The sequence below is a fragment of the Mauremys mutica genome, chromosome 2 (assembly GCF_020497125.1).
Source record: "Mauremys mutica isolate MM-2020 ecotype Southern chromosome 2, ASM2049712v1, whole genome shotgun sequence".
In the NCBI taxonomy this organism is placed as follows: Eukaryota; Metazoa; Chordata; order Testudines; family Geoemydidae; genus Mauremys; species Mauremys mutica.
Genome location: NC_059073.1, coordinates 102,408,246 through 102,430,599, shown reverse-complemented (window position 1 = coordinate 102,430,599; position 22,354 = coordinate 102,408,246). Strand labels below are relative to the sequence as shown.

Here is a 22,354-nt window from a genome sequence, read left to right as displayed (position 1 = left end):
TTTGGGGGGAAAATCCACCAATGGGCAGATCGGGCAGTGCTAGGACCTGGCAGAAGCCAGGCTGGCTCTGCACTATGTGCTTTGCTCGCAGAGTGGCTCCCAGCCCGGCAGAGCCAAGGGGAGCGGGTGTGAGGCAAAGTCCCCGGCTCCTGCTCGCAGGGGGGGCAGAGAGGAGCCGCTTTGACAGATGAAGCTAGTTGCTGACACCTGATCCCCCGGGCCAGCGGGCCAGGGAGCGCAGACCAGCCCGGCTGCTTAAAGCACAGCGGAGGGGGGAAGCGGCTCAGAGCAAGGCGCACCCTGGGGGGAACCAGCCCAGACCCAAACAGAACTGAAGGTAACGGGGGGCAAAGGTGTCCCAGGGCAGGGGCGGCTGGCAGAGCTGAAGCTGGGTGGAGAGGGGGAAAGTCCTGCCTAGTGGGGCAGCCACTGAATTATTAAAAGACTATGCAAGTATAAAAACCAGAAAAATTCAGTTCATATACATCCTTTTAATTTATCAGAAACTGGGCGCACCGGAATACACTAACGTTTTTCATTATAGTGTATAGTTGAACCCAAGTTGTTTGTAATTGTCATTTTGTTAAAATTAAATGAGAACACTAGTAGGAAATTGTTTTATTTCACTAACTACAAATTCTGTTTTCATTTTTTTTAAATTTTAAACAGTCAAAACAAAACAAAAACATTGCAAAGTGCAAAAGCCAAAAAAAATGGGGGGGCAGCCAAAATGTTTTTTGCTTGGGGCAGCAAAAAACCTAGAGCCAGCCCTGGGGCCAAGGCAGTATCTCCCCTCTTACTTACTGACACAAAAACTTCCAGCCAGGGGATTTATTTCCCTGTCCTCCTTACATTTCCCAGTGGCTCATGCAAGTTGCTAAATCACTTACCGTGTACTACTTACTCTGGTCAGTGGTTTCAGAACCTTAGTGCGGCTTCTCAACCAACAGTCCCCACTAAGTTGTGCACTCTGCTGGCAGACACCATGCATTGAGCAGTGCCTGCCACACAGGGGTGGGGCAGCAGTGGGGGTGGGGTTGTACTTGGGCAGCTAGCCAGTGCCACTGCCTGTGCCCCAAAGGCAACAACTTCTTTTTTTTAGAGTGCCAACTTGATCAAAGCTAGTGCTTGTATGTCTACCCAAGCTGGAAACTGCACCTCCAGCTGCAGCATAGATGTACCCTTAGGGGTGGAGGGGAGGTTGGAGGAGGGAGAGGGGAGAGAAGGAGAGGATGAAAGTGAATGTGAAATTGCGGATGAGGAGAAGGTGAGGGAGAGTAGGAGAGGGATTGGGAGAAGAGAGAGAGTGAATGGAGCTGATGAAATTAGGGTGGGGAGGGTGTGGAATTGGGAGAGAACGTGGATGAAGGGTCTGCACGCGCATTCAGTCAGTCTGTCCCTCTCCTAGCAAACACATATTTACAGAGCACATTGTCATCCTCTGCCCCAGGACCCAACCCCAAATAAATCAATGCCATTTTCTCTTGTACCTCCACAGAGAAGCAGATGTTTCCCCGAGTCCCATACGTGAGGGCTGGTTTCCTGTTGCTAAGCCAAAGGTTATCCGAAATCACAATATAGTCAACATCAGAGAAAAAACGCTGATTTTCTTTAATTATTTCCTCTAGTCCAAGAGATCCTGCTTCTTCCATACCTTCAATAATGAACTTGTGGTTTACTGGTGTGTCCTAAGTAAAAAAACATCAACAAAGCCTAGGTAAGAAACTGGCATTTTTAATAATTAAGAGGGCTAATAAACTGGGCTATGGGGTTGGGGGGGGGGAGCCCAAGTGGGCTGTCTAATTAAATTGTCATCTCTTTGGGGCAGGGAGCCCCTTTTTGTGCAATGTTTGCCTAGCAAAATGGGGTCCTGGTCACTACTAGGGTTCTTGGTAATATAAGTAATAAATAAATTTATAAATAATATTTATTTACAATTAATAAATAATTAACAACAACACATCCCCCTAGAAAGGGCAATCCTGGAACATACAGCCTCAGGGACAACATTTCCTTTCCCTTATAAACTTTCTCTCGCTCTCTTCCTTATTTTCCCCCTTTTTTTCTTTCTTGCTCCCTAACATACAGGCTGCATCTTCACTGAAGTTTTCCTCTATATCTCCCACTGTTGCAGCTCTACCAATGCTAGCCATGGAGGGGCTGCCCATGTAGGCCCCTTGCTGGCATTTTTATCATTGTGTTCTCTAAACCTGCAGGATTAGGCGATATGGTGGTAAAAATGCAGTTGGGCAGCCTACAGTCAGGGCCGGCTCCAGACCCCAGCGCGCCAAGCGCGCGCTTGGGACGGCATTTTGCCGGGAGGGCGGCAGGTGGCTCCGGTGGACCTCCCGCAGGCATGACTGCGGAGGGTCCGCTGGTCCCGTGGCTACGGTGGACCTCCCGCAGGCGTGCCTGCGGATGCTCCACCGGAGCCGCGGGACCAGCGGACCCTCCCCAGCACGTCTGCAAGAGGTCCCCCGGAGCTGCGGGACTGGTGACCGCCAGCGCGCCCCCCGCGGCGTGCCTCCCTGCTTGGGGCGGCGGAATTCCTAGAGCAGCACCTGCCTACAGTGGTACTTCCAGTGCCCTTAGCACCAGTGAAGTTGCACAGCTACTGCAGCATACGGAGAATTTGAGAAAGTCTTCAATGCAGGCAAAATCATATGACAACTTTCATCAAGGGCCAACAGGAGTTAGAAATGCTCATATGTCCCAACAAGAAAGAAAAACTAAGCTCAGCATTCCACTGTGGTTCATTTTCAGATTATGAAGATTGTCTTTTAAGTTAAACAGAAAGCAACACAGTGCATTTCTTCAGGTTTCAGATTTAACACCAGTACAAATCCCTGGACTTTAACAGACTTACGTCAGGGACAAGTTTAGCCTGAGTGATCGGATAAAACAGAATGCTTCGCCAAACAACCACAAAGAAATTAAAAATAAACTGTGCACATATATTGTATAATGAACTTTGTCATTTGCTAGAGAGAGGATTCAGGAGGATAAGCCTTATCTGATTCACTTGCAGGGCCGGATTTACCTTTAGTGGGCCCTGGCACCAAATATATTTATGTAGTCACTGTGGGCTCCGAGTGTGGGCCTGGTGGGGCAGTGCCATTGGTGCCATAGTGTATCCAGTACTGAATCTCAGAGACATTTTTCATTTTGATCACACACCTCTACATGACTATATGCATTGCCATACACAGCTCCCTCAGCCCCCAGTTTTTCTCACTGAGCTGTACACCCATGTGGGTTTACCAGTGTCCACAGTGAGTAGAACTTTCATAGTGATCAGGGAAACTCCCCACAGATTTATCTCCTTCCTCATTCAGACCTTCTATAGCCATGTCTCCAGTACCACCGTCATTGCATGTGGTCCTAGTCTCAGCTCAAAGTTCTAAAGCCAGCAGATACCTGACCAATTCTGACAAATCCCTCCCTCGGCACCCATCCTGCCATTTGAGCAAGCCACTTCCAAACACCATTTACCCAAAGTGAGGAATTAGCCCTTGGGAATCTGAAGACACCAGCCTTTCTCCCTCTGCTCCCATCTACATGCTAGTCTACTACCTGATCACCACCACCTCTCCCCATGCTTGTTTCCTTTCTACTTTGAATATGCTCCCCAACCAGCTGGGGCTATTCTCCCCCTGCAAGCCTGACCTGCTTCCTCTTTCCTTGCTCCCCTCGACATTCCTTTCCTACTGGTGACCTCTGTTCCTTGAAGTTAATTCCAGTTCCTTTATCTGCTCTAGCTTAATTGCCCCCAGTCAGGGGCGGCTCTAGCTATTTCGCTGCCCCAAGCACGGCGGCACGCCGCGGGGGGCGCTGTGCCGGTCGCCAGTCCCACGGCTCCGGTGGACCTCCCGCAGACGTGCCTGCGGAGAGTCTGCTGGTCCCGCGGCTCCGGTGGACCTCCCGCAGACGTGCCTGCGGAGAGTCCGCTGGTCCCGCGGCTCCGGTGGACCTCCCGCAGACGTGCCTGCAGATGCTCCACCGAAGCCGCGGGACCAGTGGACCCTCCGCAGGCATACCTGCGGGAGGTCCACCGGAGCCGCCTGCCGCCCTCCCAGCGACCGGCAGAGCGCCCCCCGCGGCATGCCGCCCCAAGCGCGCGTTTGGCGTGCTGGGGCCTGGAGCCGCCCCTGCCCCCAGTAGTCACAGAGCCACTTGTAGCGTCTCTGAATATAGCCATGGGGCCAATTGCCAGAGGGCAGCCTTAGACAGCTGCAGCTACTAGTCAAGGGAGGGGTGGCAATTCCAAGGCTGAGCAAGCTTGAACCTTGCAACATCAGCACTAGGGATTCTAAATCCTCAGCTCTGGCCCTAGGCAGCTGCAGACTCTGGAGTTAGGCTCTTCCCTCCTCTAAGCCATGGCTTTGAGTACCTGAGATTCCCATCACCTGCAGCAGAGGCCACCAATTCCCACACACCCCTCAGCTAGCACATAGCCGTGCAGAAAGTGCAGCCTGGATGATTTTGGAGGCTGGGGTGCCAGGAGGTTCCTATCCCTGGGCAGCAGCTCTGCAACAAGCTCATATGACCCCCTCTGCTGTGAGACCAGGACCCTGTGAAGACAGTGGAGTTACCCTGTGTACAATCAGTTCTGTCCAAAGCCTGTTGAAGTGAGTGGGAATCTTTTCACTGTCTTTCTAATGGGCTGTGTACAGAAGCAAAGGATCCCATTCTAGACTCTAGGAGCAAAGTGCATTCTGTGCTGTACTGGTTTACTATTGTAAAAGGAAGGTCTCACATTACTTAGTGAATAAGCAACACCTCCTACAGCTCCTAACTTTTTTCTGTGAGGCTTCCCACCCAATTACTAAATGTAAACCTGCTTTGTTTACAATGGCTGAAAATATCAGGTAGTATGGTCACAAAAGCAAGGCACTTCTGAATTCAGTAAGAATTTTAGATGTGCACAAAATACAGACAGGACTGGTTCCCGCATGGTTACAGAGCTCCAGTAAAGTGGAACAATTTTCAGCTTGTGTGATTGGAAGATATCTGGATCCATATTATAAGACTGTCCTCCATAAATGAGGAAAAGTTGAGGCGCCTTTGTTATTCTTTTGTTCCACTCTTTGTTTCTATGGGGAATTTGCCAATGCAATATCACTGTCTTCCTTTTAAACAAACAAAAAAAAACCGGTAATGGCTGTTGAAAATAGCAGATCCAATCCTAGTTAGCATTCGGAAGACCCCAGCATTTGTTGCTCAATTTTATCCTACTTTTTCTACAGCAAATTACAGTGGATCAACATATTTGATTTGGGAGAAATGAAGTAACAGTTGCCCAAATTGAGCTTGAGCACTCCTGAATTTTGAGGGTGTTCAAATCTGGAAGGCAGGTGCTAGATTCCCTTTCTGAATATTAGATAAATCTGGAAAAGTCCATTTCTATTTTCATGGCTCAGAAGTGGAAATCCTCCTGTACTGTATCTGAAGCTGCCCAGGTCCTTTAGTAGAGCCTCCCCTCCCTTACTTATCATTTTAACTTCTAGTGGGATCCACGTACCTCCCTTGCTAGGCTTCAGATAGAGAGGGTCACTGTCCATTTAGTCCACTCAGTTCCTTCTTTGGGGGCTGCCAGACAAGGTCACACCGGCATCGCTAAGCCAGTCTGGGGAAGTCTTCTGAGGGTGATATCGGGGCCAAAGCCTTCTACTCCTTGGGCACACTTGTTCCCCATTCACAGTGCCACCCCATTCTAGCAGCCAGCTCTCCATTCACAGCAAGCTGCAGTGCATGGGGTCTCAGCTTCTCTCCTCCCTTTCCTGTTGATAGCGGCCAAGGGAATGCTAGGAAATGTAGTTCCTTCCCTGCTCCAGGGCCAGCTCTATAGGCAGGGAGCTGGCCAAGGAACTACATCTCCCAGGGCCCCATGGGTTCTCAGCTCCCATGCTGGATCTGGGCTGCTCTGAGGCTCCATTTCTGCAGAGGGGAGGAAGCGAGTGTTACGGGCCCTGTTCTGAGCTTGGGCCCAGTGCTATGGCGCCATTGGCGCCATGGTAAATCCAGTATTGTTCACTTGTTAAAATGCTAACCTGGACATTACTGATTTGAAAGATTAACACATTGTAGAAAAACAGCCATAAACCACATCAGTTTACAACAGCTGACTTGGACAGCAAATAACTTAAGATATAATTTCTATATTTGCAGACTAGCTGTTTTCTTTGCTGAATCTCATATGCTGTTGAAAGAATATACTGTTCTGAATGAGCATTTTCCAGGTGCTTTCGTATCCTTATACTGTCCATGGATACACACATACCGATGATAACTTGCAGCCACCAGCAGAACAGAAAGGTGCAAAACTAAGCATGACCAATACTTGCTTTAAAGTCAGTTCTTTTACAATTTTAAAAAGCTTTCAAGCAAATGGTCTTCCTGGGTATCAAATCAGTTTAATGCTTGCCTTTTTCCTCAGTACCTTCTATAAGGCAGGACAAGGAGATTGCACCCTCTGCATTACATTGAGCCCGGTCAATACATAAAATACCCAAGCACAAAATGATCTTGGAATGGGCTTGGAAACAGCATTAAAAATATACTAATGTTTGCAAATATTTGAAACCAATTTGTGGGGATGAGGTTACATCTGAAATTCACTCCTGCAGTGCCACTGGAATACAAATGTTTCTCTTTGCTACCTACTAATTTTAGTGCTCTGAATGATTCCACTGCATTTATCCAGGCCAAGACAGGTCCTTTGTTATCTGTTGCTCCACGCCCATAAAGATTTCCTTAAAAAAAAAAAAAAAGCTTATATCAAACTTTGGAGCCTTTGATGCTGCTTCAGATCAGGGCCGCCCAGAGGGGGGGGCAAAGGGGGCAATTTGTCCCGGGCCCCGGGCTCCGCAGGGGCCCCCCAAGAGAAGAGCGGAGGCTCCCGCCTCCGCCCCTCTCCTGGAGCCTCGGCGTCTCCAGCGGGGCCCGAGCCCCGCCCCGCTCAGAGCGGCGTGGGGAGGGGGCGGGGCAGCTGCCTCCGCTCGGCGTGGAGCTCACAGCCCTGCCCCCTCAGCACGCGGCTCTGAGCGGGACGGAGCTCAGGCCCCGCCGGAGTCGCGCTCGGTAAGAGGCTGGGGCCGGGGCCGGGAACGGGAACGGGACTGGGGGGAGCGGGACCCGCCGCCGCCAAAGCCGAAGCGCAGCCCGGTCTTCGGCGGCAGGGGGCCCCTTCTGTTCCGGGACCCGCCGCCTAAGGGCCCGGAAGGCCCGCGGCGGGGACCCCTCCCCCCGCCACCGAATTACCGCCGAAGACCGGGCTGCGCTTCGGCGGCGGTCCCGCTTCGGCGGTGGGGGGCTCCTGCCGCGGGTCTTCGGGGCACTTTGGCAGCGGGTTCCGGAACGGAAGGGCCCCCCGCCGCCGAAGACCCCGGGCCCCCGGAATCCTCTGGGCGGCCCTGCTTCAGATATAAATGAGTGAAATCCTGGCTCTACTGAAGTCAATGGCAAAACTCCCATTGAAGTCAATGGAACCAGGATTTCACAGAATAGTTTTAAATAAAGGTGTTAGATGTTTCCCAGTAGGGTTAGTGCACTAGACCTCTGAGGACTCCAAGTTCAAATGTTGATTTGTGGCACAAGTCTGCTTGTTGATTTTATTCTAGTTCTTAACAGAAGTTTGTCCAGACCACAACATTTCAATACAGTTTGGCACAACATGCAGTTGCTATGCAGATGAAGCCCACAAAAAGAACTGTAGGGATGGTATCACTCAGCAGTGGTGTGTGTAGGAATTGCACACTACCTAGAAGTCCTATAAACACATCCAGGGATACAGGCCATGGTATTACTACAAAACTTTTCAGATTGATAAATTTGTATACATTTATAAAAGTCCAGATTCTGCTCTCATTCACATTGGTGTAAATCCAAAGTAACTGCCATTGAAGTCAATGGAGCTACACTGGTAAGTTTGATAGGAATCGGTCCCAAAGAGTGGAAAGGAGTGGTCTAGTGCAGGGGTCGGCAACCTTTCAGAAGCGGTGTGCCGAGTTTTCATTTATTCACTCTAATTTAAGGTTTTGCGTGCCAGTAGTATATTTTAATGTTTCTATAAGTCTATAATATATAACTAAACTATTGCTGTATGTAAAGTAAATAAGGTTTTTAAAATGTATAAGAAGCTTCATTTAAAATTAAATCAAAATGCAGAGCCCCCTGGACCGGTGGCCAGGACACAGGCAGTGTAAGTGCCACTGAAAATCAGCTCGCGTGCCGCCTTTGGCACACATGCCATAGGTTGCCTACCCCTGGTCTAGTGGTTAGAGCACAGGAGTGGGAGTTGGGATTTCTGAGTTCTCTACTTTACTCTTCTACTGACTCACTGTGACCTTGGCTCCATAGTTTTCTCTTCTACATTGCCTTAGATCCATCTGATTTCTCGTGGGAGCATGAAATTAAGGGAGGAAATATGACTGAGTTCCATTCATCACTGTTGGCATGGGTGGTGGGTATAATAGGCCAGGAGGGGCTAAGCCTCCCGTAAACCAAGCCCTGGCCCTGCACACGCTCTGCCAAGCCTGTGGGAGCTCAGCTCTGGCTAGAGGCCAGCAGGCAGCTGGGACCAGCTGGTGGCCCAGAGCTGGGTCCAGAGGCCGGGGCGGTTTGGCTGGGGCTCCTCCAGCTGGGGAGGGGATAGAGGGAGGCTGGGGGCTCCGGCGGATGGGGGTGGGGTGGAGGCAGGGCTTCAGACAGAAGGGGTGGGGCTGCTTGGCTAGCATCCCCAAATGGGGGGGCTCACAGCTGCCCATGACTTTTGGCCCTTGTGGGAGGTCCTTTGGCAGAGCTCTGTGGAGCTGTGGTATCACAGAACTGGGTAGACAGCAGAATGGGAGGAGGCGCTGTTCATTCCTCATCATCCTCTTCTGACCCAGAGGATTTCAGAGCAAAACCATGCCCTGTTCTGTTTTGTTGACCAAGGCGGAAAATGTTTTCAGCCCACCAGTGTCTAAGCAAACCAACCAAACAAAAAACCAACAAAACCCTATCATGTGCAGCCCGCAGCCAACAAATCAGCAGAGCCAAAACAAAAACAAAAACAGCCAGCCAATCAAAGCAGAGCAAAAACAAAATACCCCCCAAAACTGAAAACCCACAAGCAGCACAGCAGTACAGTGCCCACTGGAAGTTTGCAACCAGGGCGACTGCCCTGCTTGCCTGTTCCTACAACCAACCCTGATTAACTCCTGCTGGCTCTTTCCCAGCTGATTCTGTGTAATCACAAGCAGGACTCAACCAATGACAGCATGGCTCCTGAAGGCCCATTTTCCCTGAATTTGTCCCAGAGATTTCTACACAAGTAGCACCTTCTTACGCCAGGCCTGAGTTTAGAGGGAATCTCCTCCCACTCCATAAGTTAGTGTCATGCATACAAATACTTGTGCCAGAATAATGACCATGTACAGACCATCAATTTCAGTCAGGTTGTAGGGGTCAGTTTTCCATCCATCTTCTTTTTTGGCAGGTTGTACATCCACATGTCCATAGAAACATACAGTGGGTTTTTGTGGATCTTTACCAAGTTCTGCTAGAATTAGAGGAGGCAACAGAAGGCTCTGGACATCAGGCTGTGGAGGAATATTAACACAGTAACAAAGAAAAGCCAAAACTTTGTGGAACAGGCTAGTAGCTACATGGGGAATTGGAATTGTCAGTATTCAAACAACCCTTTGCTGGTGCACTGGACTCTTATCAGAGCAGGTTGTCAAAATTGATTTCCACCCTATCTCTAAAGCTTATACAGAAACTAAGATTCTCTCCCCAGCCATTGAGCTTCTGTGGTGAAACTGAAGAGCCCAACTAATGTTTAACTGTAATACAATGATAGCACATGCTCTTTGCTAGGCCCTTCCATTCCCTCACAACTCAGCCTGCAATGGAGACGATAGAAAACTGTCCACACTACATGTGACCAGGGCTGGTGCAAGGATGTTTCGCGCCCTAGGCGAAACTTCCACCTTGCGTCCTCCCCCGTCCCTGAGCCCCCGCCCTGAGGGCCCCCCCACGGCAGCTCCCCCCCTCCACCCTGAGGCCCCCACCCCGCGGCAGCTCCCCACCCCGAGGCACCCCCCTGACCCCAGCTCACCCCTGCTCCTCCTCCACCCGGAGCACGCTGTCGCTGCTTCACTTCTCCCGCCTCCCAGGCTTGTGGCGCCTAAGCTGATTGGCACCACAAGCCTGGGAGGCGGGAGAAGTGAAGCAGTCACTGCGTGCTCGGGGAGGAGGCGGGGCAAGGGTGAGCAGGGGCGGGGAGTTCCCCTGCATGCCGCCCCCCCCTTACTTGCTGTAAGCGGGCCTTCCCATGCTCCCCTGCCCAGCTCCCTCCGCCTAAATGCTGGTGGCGACCGGGGCGGCCAAAGATCTGGCTGCCGCGGTTGCTGCCAAAGAAAATGCCGCCCCCCAAATCCTAGTGCCTTAGGCAACCGCCTAAGTTGCCTAAATGGTTGCACCAGCCCTGCATATAACATGAGAATGAATCCAAGGTTGCACAGAAGCCATTTTTGAGTTTGGTTTTGCAACAGATTGAAGTTCCAGGCTCTTGGAATCTATTAAAAAACGAAATATAAAGCCGTGTTGGTAGGCAGCACTGGCAGCTGTTGCACACCGTTCTAAAGACAGGCTAAGGTCTCAAGCTAATATGGCAGTTTACTACCACACAAGACAGATTTCTGCACAGGTTAGAGAAAACTGGATGGCTCACAAAAGGAGCAGCTCTCTGTTTCAAAGAAGAAGGAGAAGAATTTGCAGACTGCATTGCATTAACAGGTGCTTTTGATTCTGCATGAAAGGAAGGTAGCTGCTGCATTACACTGGTAGGTGAGGGAATTTGTAAGAAGTCTAGTGCTTTCTCCTTCCTACAGAATGAACGAAAACTGATGTCCTGTCCTTTTAAATGATGAGCACTCTCCCCCTCCCCAGTGCAAAGCTTCACTTTCGGATTGGTTTCAGTTTTGCTGCAAGAATAATAAAGGTTTCCACAGCAGCTATATGTGCTTAAATGAGCTTCTCTGTGTCTGTATTTCATTCTCTGCTGGGTCTAGATATAACATTTGGCAATGAAGGATTTCTATCCCATGCATGTCCAGTGCTCCTACTGGGATGAATGAAAAGAAAAAGGAAGGAAATAATACTGTAAAAAAGGGGGAAGTTCACCCAGAGGCACAGGATGACAGACTGCTGCTTTTGCTACTGGGAGAGTGTGAACCACGCAGCTGGAGAGGGGGAATTGGCAATTAAAAACTGAAAAAAGAATGGGCTGCTGCTCAGAACTACTGAAAACAAAGCAGTGAGGGGGAAGTAAGCAACCATGTTGACAGACCAGGTGTAAGTGGGCATCCTGAGCAGCAGCTTAGCTTGCCTAAAGGGTCTACAGACAGTAGAGGGAGCCCAAATACAGCCAAAGGGAAAATTCTACAGTCTGCCGTGTTGGCATGCATGCCTCCGAAAGTGGCAGGTTGAGTGCAGACGCACAGTAACAAAAAAAGAGTTTCCTTGTGGCAGAGAAGGTGTCCAGGAGGTTTGAAGTCCAACAGGAGAACAGAGGAATGGCAATTAGTGTGGGCAATGTTGGCGAATTCGACAACTGCAAATCATGGGTGGCGTATCTCAAACATTTGTAACTTGTAGTTCTATTCCAGAGTTAGACCCTTGTTGACAGTGATGGGTCTGAAGGCATATGGACTGCTGCATGACCTGTTATCTTCAACTGTGCCCAGAACTGCCACGTATGCTGCAATTCATGCAGCAATGCAGGAACATTTTTCTCCTACCCATCGATGGTAGCAGAATTATATCAGTTTCATCAGCAACATCATGGAAGTGGTGAGTCGGTAGTACAGTTCACTGCTGCTCTAAGGAAGCTGTCAGTTTAGACAAATATTAAGTGATCCCCTCCATGACCAGTTAGTCTCTGGATTATGCAATGAGCAGGTCCTGAAAAAATTATTTACTGTATCAGTGCTTACATTCAAGAAGGCAGTTGAAGTGACTGGACTTCCAGGATTCTCTGGACTTTAGCATGAACTGACAAGTTCATCTCATGAACTGATGAGACAGAAAACCACGGGAATGTAAGGAATTTCTGTGTGGCCACTGTGCACAAACTATACATGCTGAGAAGACTTGCTGGACACACCAGGTCATTTGCAGTATGTGCCAGAAGGAAGGACACATTGCTGTGATCTGTCACAGTTCAACTATCTCCAGCACAGGTTAATCGTCCATACAAGAAGACACCTATGAAGACTGAAGCTAAGAGAAGATGGGAGTCAGGAATTCATAATGTGGAAAAAGACAAGAGCTCTAGTGACACTGGCCAAGACTTAGCACTACATTATCTGGAGTCAGAAATGACATCTGGGTCACACCCTTGATTGAAGGAATTTCTACAAGAATGGAGCTTGATACTGGAGCTGCCATTTCATTGATTTCTGCATCTATCACCAGACTTTGTTACAAGTTCCTCTGGAAGAAACCTGTATGGTTTTGAAGATTTATACTGGAGAAAAGTTAGTCCCAAAAAGGATACTCCAGGTGAAATTTCAACTAGATGGACAATCCCTTTTATGTGATTGAAGGAAAATATCCACCACTATTTGGCAGATCATGGCTTGTTCACTCACAAATTTTTGTTAGATTATTTAGTCTTTTATGGCATTAAACTGGGGAGGTCTTGATAATCTCCATCCAAGAATACTACAGAAATTGGCATATGAAATTGCAAGCCCAATAGCAAGGATTTTTAATGAACCTGTAAACTTAAGGGTTGTGCCATATGACTGGAGAATTGCTAATATAGTACATATTTTTAAGAAAGGGGAAAAAACGTGATCTGGGAAACTATGGGCCTCAATTGTATGCAAGGTCTCAGAACAAATTTTGAAAGAGAAAGTAGTTAATGACATAGAGGTAAATGGTAACTGGGATAAAATACAACATAACGTTACAAAAGGTAGATCATTTCGACCAACCTGATCTTCTTTGAAAAGATAACTGATTTTTTAGACAAATGAAATGCAGTAGATCTAATCTACCTGGATGTCAGTAAGGCATTTGATACAGTTCCACATTGGAAATTATTTATTAAATTGGAGAAGATGGGAATTAATATGATGGGACTGCCTACAATGGCAGTAGTCAATCTGTGACTGCTAGTAGCAAATATCTCCTATGGACGGAGATGGGATACTAGATGGGTAGGGCTCTGAGTTACTACAGAGAATTCTTTCCCAGGTTTCTGGCTGGTGGGTCTTGCCCAGGGTCACATGCTCAGGGTCTAGCTGATCACCTATTTGGGGGTAGGGAAGGAATTTTCCCCTGGGTCAGATTGGCAAATACCCTGGGGGAGAGTGGAAGGGGTTCACATTCTTCTACTGCCTGGGGCATGGGCCACTTGCAGGTTTAAAGTAATGTTAATGGTGGAGTCTCTGTAACATGAAGTCTTTAAATCATGTTTTGAGGACTTCAGTAACTCAGCCAGAGGTTAGGGGTCTAGTACCGGAGTAGGTGGCTGAGATTTTGTGGCCTGCAATATGCAGAAGGTCAGATTAAATGATCCCTGATGGTCCCTTCTGGCCTTAAAGTCTTTGGGTCTATGTAAATGATAAGGTACATCTATATTTGGGAAGTTTTTTTAATGTAGGTGTAGGAATGTGTTGTCCTGTCCCTTTAAATGTTTGAGCATTCTCCTCTCCCCAGAGTAAAGCCTCACTTTTGAGTTGGTTTCAGTTTTGTTGCAAGAACAATAAAGGTTTCCAAGGCAGCTAGAGAGTCTTGCCCACATGCTCAGGGTTTAACTGATCGCCATATTTGGGGTCGGGAAGGAATTTTCCCCCAGGGCAGATTGGCAGAGGCCCTGGAGGTTTTTCGCCTTCCTCTGCAGCATGGGGCACAGGTCACTTGCTGGAGGATTCTCTGCAGCTTGAGGTCTTCAAACCGCAATTTGGGGACTTCAATAACTCAGACATAGGCTAGGGGTTTGTTATAGAAGTGGATGGGTGAGATTCTGTGGCCTGCGTTGTGCAGGAGGTCAGACTAGATGATCATAATGGTCCCTTCTGACCTTAAAGTCTATGAGTCTATAAGTCTATGTGCTTAAATGAGCTCCTCTCTGTCTGTATCTCCTTCTCTGCTGGGTCCAAATATAAGAAACCACCTTACTTCCTGGGCTAATGTTTTAATCCTATGCTTAGAAGTGAGAATGCCTCTGCATACATGTGACAATGGGTGTCTCACTCCTTCCTACCAATGAGAATTATCCATATGTTACATAAGAACACACCGTTAAAGTGCAGATCAGAGTATTTTTAAAACATGGCAATGACAAATAGGTACCTTGTGGGAGCACAACTTCACTAACTCAACAGTGGCTCCCATAGCTCGAAGCCTGTCTGCTGTTAATTCCACCATTTGTGTTACATTTTGTCTTCGCTCTGGCTGAATAGAATCACTTTCCACTGCTACCCATTCCTTAAGGGTCTGCAAAGGAAGCCAGGAATATAATTAAATGAACCAGTGGGGTATTGAAAACCAGATCTGTGCTGTTGTTTGCACTTTGAACTCAAAACACATCAGATTTGAAGCTGTTTTAATTTCAGCTCTGTCATGGCCATGTTATTGCTGTAGCCTCTTTGCCTGCTCTATCTGGCAAAGAATTGTCACGACACGGAGTCACTTTCTCTCTTGTTCAGTGTCAGCTCTGCTGCTAAAGTCAGAGTGATCAAAATCTGATTTCCTCATCCATTTTTACAGAACTTCATTGAAACCAACCCTCTTGATTCCATCAGGGGACCCCAACAGTTCTTACCTTTCTACTTGTCCCTCAGACAGCACCCTTTTCACATGTATAGTACACCTTGGGTGGGCGGGGGGTATAGTTTCAGAGCAAACAAAATGAGCCCCAATGGATTCCTTAAAGATAGGGTGCTCTAGAGAGATTTTGCATGGGAGGGATGGTCTATCTTTCTGTCTTCTATCCATCTGAGGTAATTCTCAGCTAACTGTCATCATGGGATCTAAACCCCTGTCTAGGAGAATGTAGAGGGACCAGAGTAGTATTAAGGCTGTCCATCTAAATTCACTTTGAACTGGGTAATTGTATTTTGCATGAATTGTCTAGAGTCTAGACAATCCTCATCTAGTTTCAGACATGCCCACTGTTACAATGAGTATGTGCTATTGAGTAATTCTAACAAAATGAAGTGTTCATAATTTGACATGAACTAATCATATCTGTCCCATTCCTCTGTTCTTCCTTTTTCCCAAAGCAAATTGATCCCACTTTTTTTTTTAAAGAATCCCTTTAAAGGTTAAATCCTGGCAAAGAGGTCACAGCCCAAACGAATAAGCTGTGCACTCACAAAAATGCACAGAAACATCACAGAACTGAGGAAAAGACCTGGAGCCCATCCCCAATCCAGTAATCGGTGCAGAGGTGGCATGTCTGCATGGCAAAGTGAGGGAAGCAGCAGCATATGTAGCCTGCTTCTCCCCTTTATGCAAGGTTTTGGCTCAGTATGGATTTGCATACTCTGCATGGATCTAGTGGTGATGGCCATAATCCACCCATATTCCCATGTTGCATGGTATACTGTGCGCAAAGCTACCAACGATCTCTGCTACATGGAACACAAGAAGAGTGCAGCGTCGCCACCATAGACTTTCTGTTGCCTAGCCCTGCTGCATAGTGAAATGTGGCATTTCCACTACATCTGAGGCCTTGGGGAAGCCTGCTCACTATTTTCCCCTTAGAAGAGAAAAGAAGTGGTCTCATGAACACACATTGTTGGTCTTTATTACTTCACTTCTGCATTGTAGCTATTTGACAATATGCGTAGCTCTTACCTGAATAAATTCATTTTGATGAAGATCAATGTATTGGAAGATCTGATTCTCCAAGCCTGAGGAGGATGAGGACACTCCTGCTTCAAAAAGCAGCATGATAACAGAGAGAGCCAATATCTACAAGTTCAAGACAAAATTTGCTATATTGAAGAGAAGATACCCACAAGCACTTGTCAGGTACATTTCACTGCTGGGCAGGCAGCCATAAATAATTGCTGAACAATGGACAGGTCAGTCTGCTTTAAAATCCCACTGCACTAGGCAAAGGCATTTAGTACATACAGCATGCAGAGTTTATTGGTCAATCTGTAGGGGAGGGAAACACAGTAAATGGGTTTTGCATTATCTGGACTACAAGCAACTTCTGGGAATGATTTTGATGCACAAACATTTTCTAAAGAGACATTTATATCTTCATGAAAAACTGTGAAACAACCTCAAACTGTAGGTTCTGCCAAACACAACAAACATGGCGGGGAAATGCAAACAGAAACACCAATTGCCCAAGGAGCTCAGCTTTCTATTCCGACATTTCCAAAAGGAAAAAGAACTAATTCAAAAATGTACATTTCACATGCAGTTTGTTTAAAGGGATAACAATCCTGATGGAGATGTATACGAGGCAATAAATGGCTTTTGTGGATGATTAAACACAAGGGCAAAGCTGAAACATTAGATAATGCAGAAGTCACTTACTGCCTTTGTAGTTCCACTGCCACGAACGTTAGACAAAACAAGATTTAACAAGCCACTGTAGTTTGTAATTTTCACAAGGGTTTGAAAATTCTTCTCCTCCTGTGTTTCTGGAGTTTCTGCTGATGGTTCTCTGAACTGGGAAGCTAGATAATTGACATTTGAAGGATGGGGCTAAAAACTAAATAGTTTTGTAGGGCGTAATCTCTTTGGAAAAAGGGATTCTGGGATTTAAAACAATGAGCTGCTTGTCCAAAAAGTTGTACTTTAAATTGAGTCAACAAAACATGCTGCTGCATGCACAACCCGTAATGTTAGCCTCTAGTTTTAATTGCAGTTTCAGTGATGTTTGTGAGAGAACAAGATATAAAAAATTGAGACTGATAAACGAGGAGAAAAAGGAATGAGAGTGAACAAGGATAGTGAAAATAAGATCATGTGAGACATAGGTATTGCACAGGTTGATGGTTCCAGATCACTCGCTTTTATTAAATGTACCTACAATCATCTAAACCCACCTGACACAAGAACAAACCTTTACTAGATGGATGATTTCTCCGAGGCACCACAGCAGAAGTGGTTCCTGAGGCGGGATTTGAAGAAGAAGAGGGAAGTATGGTAAGAAGCACAGTGACAAACTGACAGCCAAGGCATTGGCATAGTGGAGGAAGCAGGGGGCTATGAGACAGAAAAGGAAAAGCAAAGCGGGACTGTAAACGGGCCGACTCACCCCTGCCGCGCCTCCTGCTGGTTGGTCTCGGAATTTCACTCAGTCCAGCCCTGGAGCACCCTCGGCAGGCTGGTGATCCCCCTGTTCGCAGGCCCCCGTGTCCCTCCCTGGACCCGGTGCCCCTTTAACTATAATTGGGTCTCCCCCTCCCAGGGGAACCCCCACCCTACTATCCCCACTTTGCCTCAGTAGTGGCCACTGACAGTCATGGTCTAGCCCCAAACCCTGGGGCAGACTGCAGTATCAGCCCACTCATCACAGGCACAAGGGGTTTGGACCTGCTGCTTTGTCCTACCCCTGGGCTGCCCTCTGCAACTCCCAGTACCTTTGGCCCTTTGCTAGGCCGCAGCCTGGGGCTTTCCAGGCTGGAGTTTCCCTAGCTCCTCAGCCTGTCCCCCAGCCCTGCTTCACTCAGGTATCTAGCCTCAGGCCCTAAGCAGCCAGGCCCATCTCTCTCTGCCTCCAGAGAGAGACTGTCTGGGCTCTGGCTTCCCTGCTTCTTATAAGCCCCAGGGCTTCAGTTTGGGGCGTGGCCCCCAGCTGCAGCCACTTTCCCAATCAGCCCAGCTCTGTCAGGCCACTTTTAACCCCTTAAAACCCCGGAGCAGGGTCCACCCTGCTACAGGGACACAGTTGTGAAGGGTCTTGTAGGTGACCAAAAGAAGCTTAAAACTTGATGAATTCACAGGGAATCCAGTGAAAGTGGATGGTGCAGTCTGAACATTGGGCAGGGAAGACAGCCATCTCTACTATTTTGTCATTAGAACAGGCAGGCAAAGTAACAAAAACTCACTTTTTTCTAATATTGCCAGACTCTTAGGCCTGCTCTCAGGTTTCATATGGGCAATATTTCTAGGGTTTAATTAATCTGCAGAGATTGGAGGCTTGAGCCTTAAAGTAAAACTATGGCCTGCAAGTCTCCGTGAGCTAGAAGCCATCATGGGCAAACTACCCTCGTGGATCCATCACATGGAAGCTTGGAGGGCCTGTTATTAAGTCCTCCCTGGAAATAGTTGCTACCATTTTTCATCTCTCAAACTCCAGTTTGACATTGAAATGGAATGCTAGTATGTTGGCTGGTGGTGACAAAAGGAATATAATGGTCCAGGTCCAGGTAGACAGCAAACTCCTCATCAACTATCTGAAACTCATGGCTAGATTCTTTGCCCGCACAAGTTTAGTGAAGAGCAGATCTTGGACAAAAAGTCAGAGGTCATGCATATGAGGAAGTTAAAGGACTTATTATGGTGATCTAGAATGCTGCCCACTTCAGTTTGGGAATTCTGGGACCAAGCATTGGCCCAATTCTGTGACCCTTATTCATGGGTGAAGTCAACATGTTTACTGTACACAAGCAGAGACTATTACTAGAAGTAAAATTTGCAGGATAAGGCCTTGTGTCACCAAATGTAATATTCAAATGGAAGATATTCCTGACATACACAGTTCTGCGGCATATCAGCACTCGAAACATTGACATTTGAAAGATCTGAGTGATACAGGCAACTGGAGCCCAAAAAAACAAGAGCATTCCAAAAATAGATTTAGGCAGAGTAGCCCAATCAGAATGTATTTTGTTTAAAATTAGTGTGGGGTCATATTGTATGTACCAGATATTTGAATGTTACTGGAAAGTAGAGTAATGGAAAGTATGAAGGTGGGCTAGGGGGAATCCTTTACTCATTTAAAAGAGAGGCAAATATATATGACATCATAAGAAAAAATGTTTAGATATTTTGAAGTGTAGAGATTAAATATGGGGATATTGTAGAAATAGTAAGAGTGATTAGAGAGAGACAAAAGTATCAAGCAATGATCAGAATAACAATTTCCTTCCATTACTGAGGGTTTTTTCTCCAGATAAAAAGAGGCAAAAATTTCACCCAGCAGATGGAGCTAATAAACCACTCATAGTTTAAGCTAATAAACATTCCATAGTTTAACGATTCCATTAAACAGTTATAGCAATAGAAGTGTGGGGTAAAACCAAATGGAAATAGTGAAGGGACTTTTGAAGCAAGCATGAAAAAAAGCCAGGAAATTTTGAGTAGGGAAAAAATATCTCAGAGGGGTTAATAAGAAATAGGTGATGCTTGTTGGTGCTTTTGTTTTCAATTGTTCAGAGTATCTTAAAGTTTAGGATAGAGCAGCAGCAGAGAGGATTTAACAATAGGAGGCTTACAATAGAGTCCAAAATCCCAGATCTGAACCTCTCCCGTAATGTTTCAGTGTGAAAACTGCTACACACATTTGTGGCTTGGGGCTCATTTTAGAGTGAGAGCCTTTAGCACTGAGACAAAGCGGCTTATGAGACTGGAAATACCAAGCAAGATTTGGGGGACATAAGTTTCTTAAGAAGGGAGGAATTAAATCAGACCCAGAGAAAACCTTAAGAAGAGGGATGGCTCCTTGTTGAAAGGCTCTGGCTGCACAAGGAAATGCTCATCATTAATTCAGAAGGGGCTAGAAAATACCTTTAACTGTAGATATAAATTAATGAGGCTTTCTTGTAAGATCACAAAACCAATATGATCAGTGTAGCAAGAGGTCAAAACCAGTGCTTGCCATTTCATAAAAGGAAAAACAAAAATGGGGCTTGTCTAATTTTTTATGATGTATAAAGGGAACCAGAAACTTTGCTTTTTAAAGATTCATTTTTCTGCCTCCTTTTTTTTTTTTTTTTGGTTAAATGTTGGAAATTAAGTCTTGTCTGTGGTGGAAAGTCTATAATCACAGCGAACTAGTGAAATAACAGCACAGAAGTGTGAAAACCAAGAGGAGGGGATTTTAAATGTGAACATTTAAAACTCTAGTTTTGTTCAGATCTGTATCTTCTATGACGAATTAACAATTCAGAGAAAAGACACCTTTGTTAAAATTCAGCTGGCCATTCCATTACCGTTTGAGAGCTCACAGTGCATAACCTCCAAGACACCCAGGAACCTCCACAGAAAAGCCAGTGAAGGGCAGTCTTGACAGTCCCAGTATATCGAAGTTAAAACAATTTTTGAACACCTCTTTGTATTGTATATACACCTCTGCCTTGATATAACATGAATTCGGCTATAACGTGGTAAAGCAGCGCTCCGGGGCGGGGCGGGGCTGTGCACTCCAGTGGATCAAAGCAAGTTCGATATAACACGGTTTCACCTATAACACAGTAAGATTTTTTGGCTCCCGAGGACAGCGTTATATCAAGGTAGAGATGTATATCACCTTTTCAGTCCTGTGTCACAGATTATTTATTTCAGTTCATTTTCAATAAAGTTTAGGTGAGCAATTTCTTGTTTCTGGTTCTTGGGTGTCGTTTTTGAGCAGCTGCTCTGCCTCAGACACATTACTTTTGTGACAGGGATCATCTTTCTCATAGATTTATAGATTCCAAGGCCAGAAGGGACCATTGTGATCATCCAGTCTGACCTCTTGTATAACACAGGCCATAGAACTTCCTCAAATAACTCCTAGAAGAGGTCTTTTAAAAAAAACATCCAATCTTAATTTAAAAATTCTCAGCGATGTAGAATCCACCACAACCCTTGGTAAGTTGTTCTATTGATTAATAAGGCTCCGTGTTTGTCATGGAGGTCACAGAAGTCACAGATTCCGTGACTTCCTTGACTTCTGCAGCAGCTGGTGTTCCTGGCCTGGGGGCTGCCTGAGCAGTTCATGCAGGCCCTGGGCCAGTCGCACCGACTGCTGCTGGGGGAGTCTCACCCTCCCCCTGCCCCCAGCAGCAGGAGTTTGGGTGGGGGGGGGTGCTCAGGTCTGGGGATTGGGGTGCAGGACAGTGCTTACCGGGGGGATCCCCAGAAGGGTCACAGGAACTCCCCTCCCTCAGCTCCTAGGTGCTGCCTCTGCCAGCAGGCACCGCCCCTGCCCCCAGCTCCCATTGGCCGCAGTTCCCAGCCAATGGCAGAACCAGGGCTTGGGGCAGAGTGGAGGCAGCACCTGGAGCTCAGGAGCTGGGTAGGGAGCTTGCCCCAGCCCCGCTAACCCTCCCCTGCAGCACCCACAGGCCCCCCCCCCGCGCCCTGGCTACCCTGCTCCCAAGTTTTAGTCAGGGGTATACACTAAAAGTTATGGATAGGTCACGGTCCGTGACTAAAATGTAGCCTTATTGATTAATTACTCTCACTTTTAAAAATGTATGCCTTATTTCTGGCCTGAATTTGTCTAGTTTCAACTTCCAGGCACTGGATGGCCTTATACCTTTCTCTACTAGACTGAAGAGCACATTGTTAAATATTTGTTCCTCAAAGATGTAGGTACATAGAGATTGCAATCAAATAACCCCTTAACTTTCTCTTTGTTAAGCTAAATAGACAGAGCTACTGGAGTCTGTTACTTTAAGGCATGTTTTCTAATCCTTTAATCCTTTTATTTTGTAATTATACAGTGCCTAGCACACTCGGGTCCATAACCAGGGCTCCTAGGCACTTCTACAATACAAATAAATAATTTTTTACATAGCATCTTCCATCCAACAATATCAAACTGCTTCTCTAGAGGTTGACTGATTAAGCCCCACAACACCCATGTCTGGGCAGTATAGTGAGCATTAGGCTTTTACAGATGGGGAAAGAGAGATACAGCAGTTGTGTTACTTGTATAAAGTCATTCTGAGAGTCTGTCAGAGTTGGAATTAGAACCAAGTTCTCCTGATACCTAATTTTGTGCTATTATGCAACACTACCTTTGTGAAATCTTCTGCCACTGGTTCTATATGAGTTTAAATTGAGCTCTCCTGCCATTGGCCGAGCCGAAGTACTATTACTTTCATTTTCCATTTGTTTCATTTCAGTATGTCCAGTTTAAATATTCTACCACAATCCTTTTTCCAGCAAACCCTCCCAGTGTAGACGCAACTTATACTGTCAAAAAAGTTTTTTTGCTGGTATAGCTTATACTAATGCCCAAGCAAAATAAGCTATATTGGCAAAGACACTTACATTGGTATAACTGCGTCTACGCCAGTAGAGTTTGCCAGTATAGAAATGTTGTTTAAAAGCAAACAACCAAACACACAGCTAGCAAACATTATTATACCAGCAAAAGTTTCTACCACATTTCTGGCCA

At 46.7% G+C, this 22,354-nt stretch overlaps 1 protein-coding gene across 1 annotated transcript in view; it reads right to left on the bottom strand.

Moving 5' to 3' along the window:
- The window catches only part of CNDP1 (carnosine dipeptidase 1), a 49,194-nt gene that overhangs the window by 12,475 nt on the left and 14,365 nt on the right, over nt 1-22,354 (bottom strand). Inside the window, exons 2-6 of the mRNA XM_045004473.1 lie at nt 15,856-15,972; nt 14,347-14,490; nt 9,422-9,581; nt 6,664-6,752; nt 1,491-1,688 (exon numbers count right to left, since the gene is read on the bottom strand). Coding sequence (XP_044860408.1) covers nt 1,491-1,688; nt 6,664-6,752; nt 9,422-9,581; nt 14,347-14,490; nt 15,856-15,972 — 708 coding nt within the window. The remainder of the gene's footprint in view (nt 1-1,490; nt 1,689-6,663; nt 6,753-9,421; nt 9,582-14,346; nt 14,491-15,855; nt 15,973-22,354) is intronic.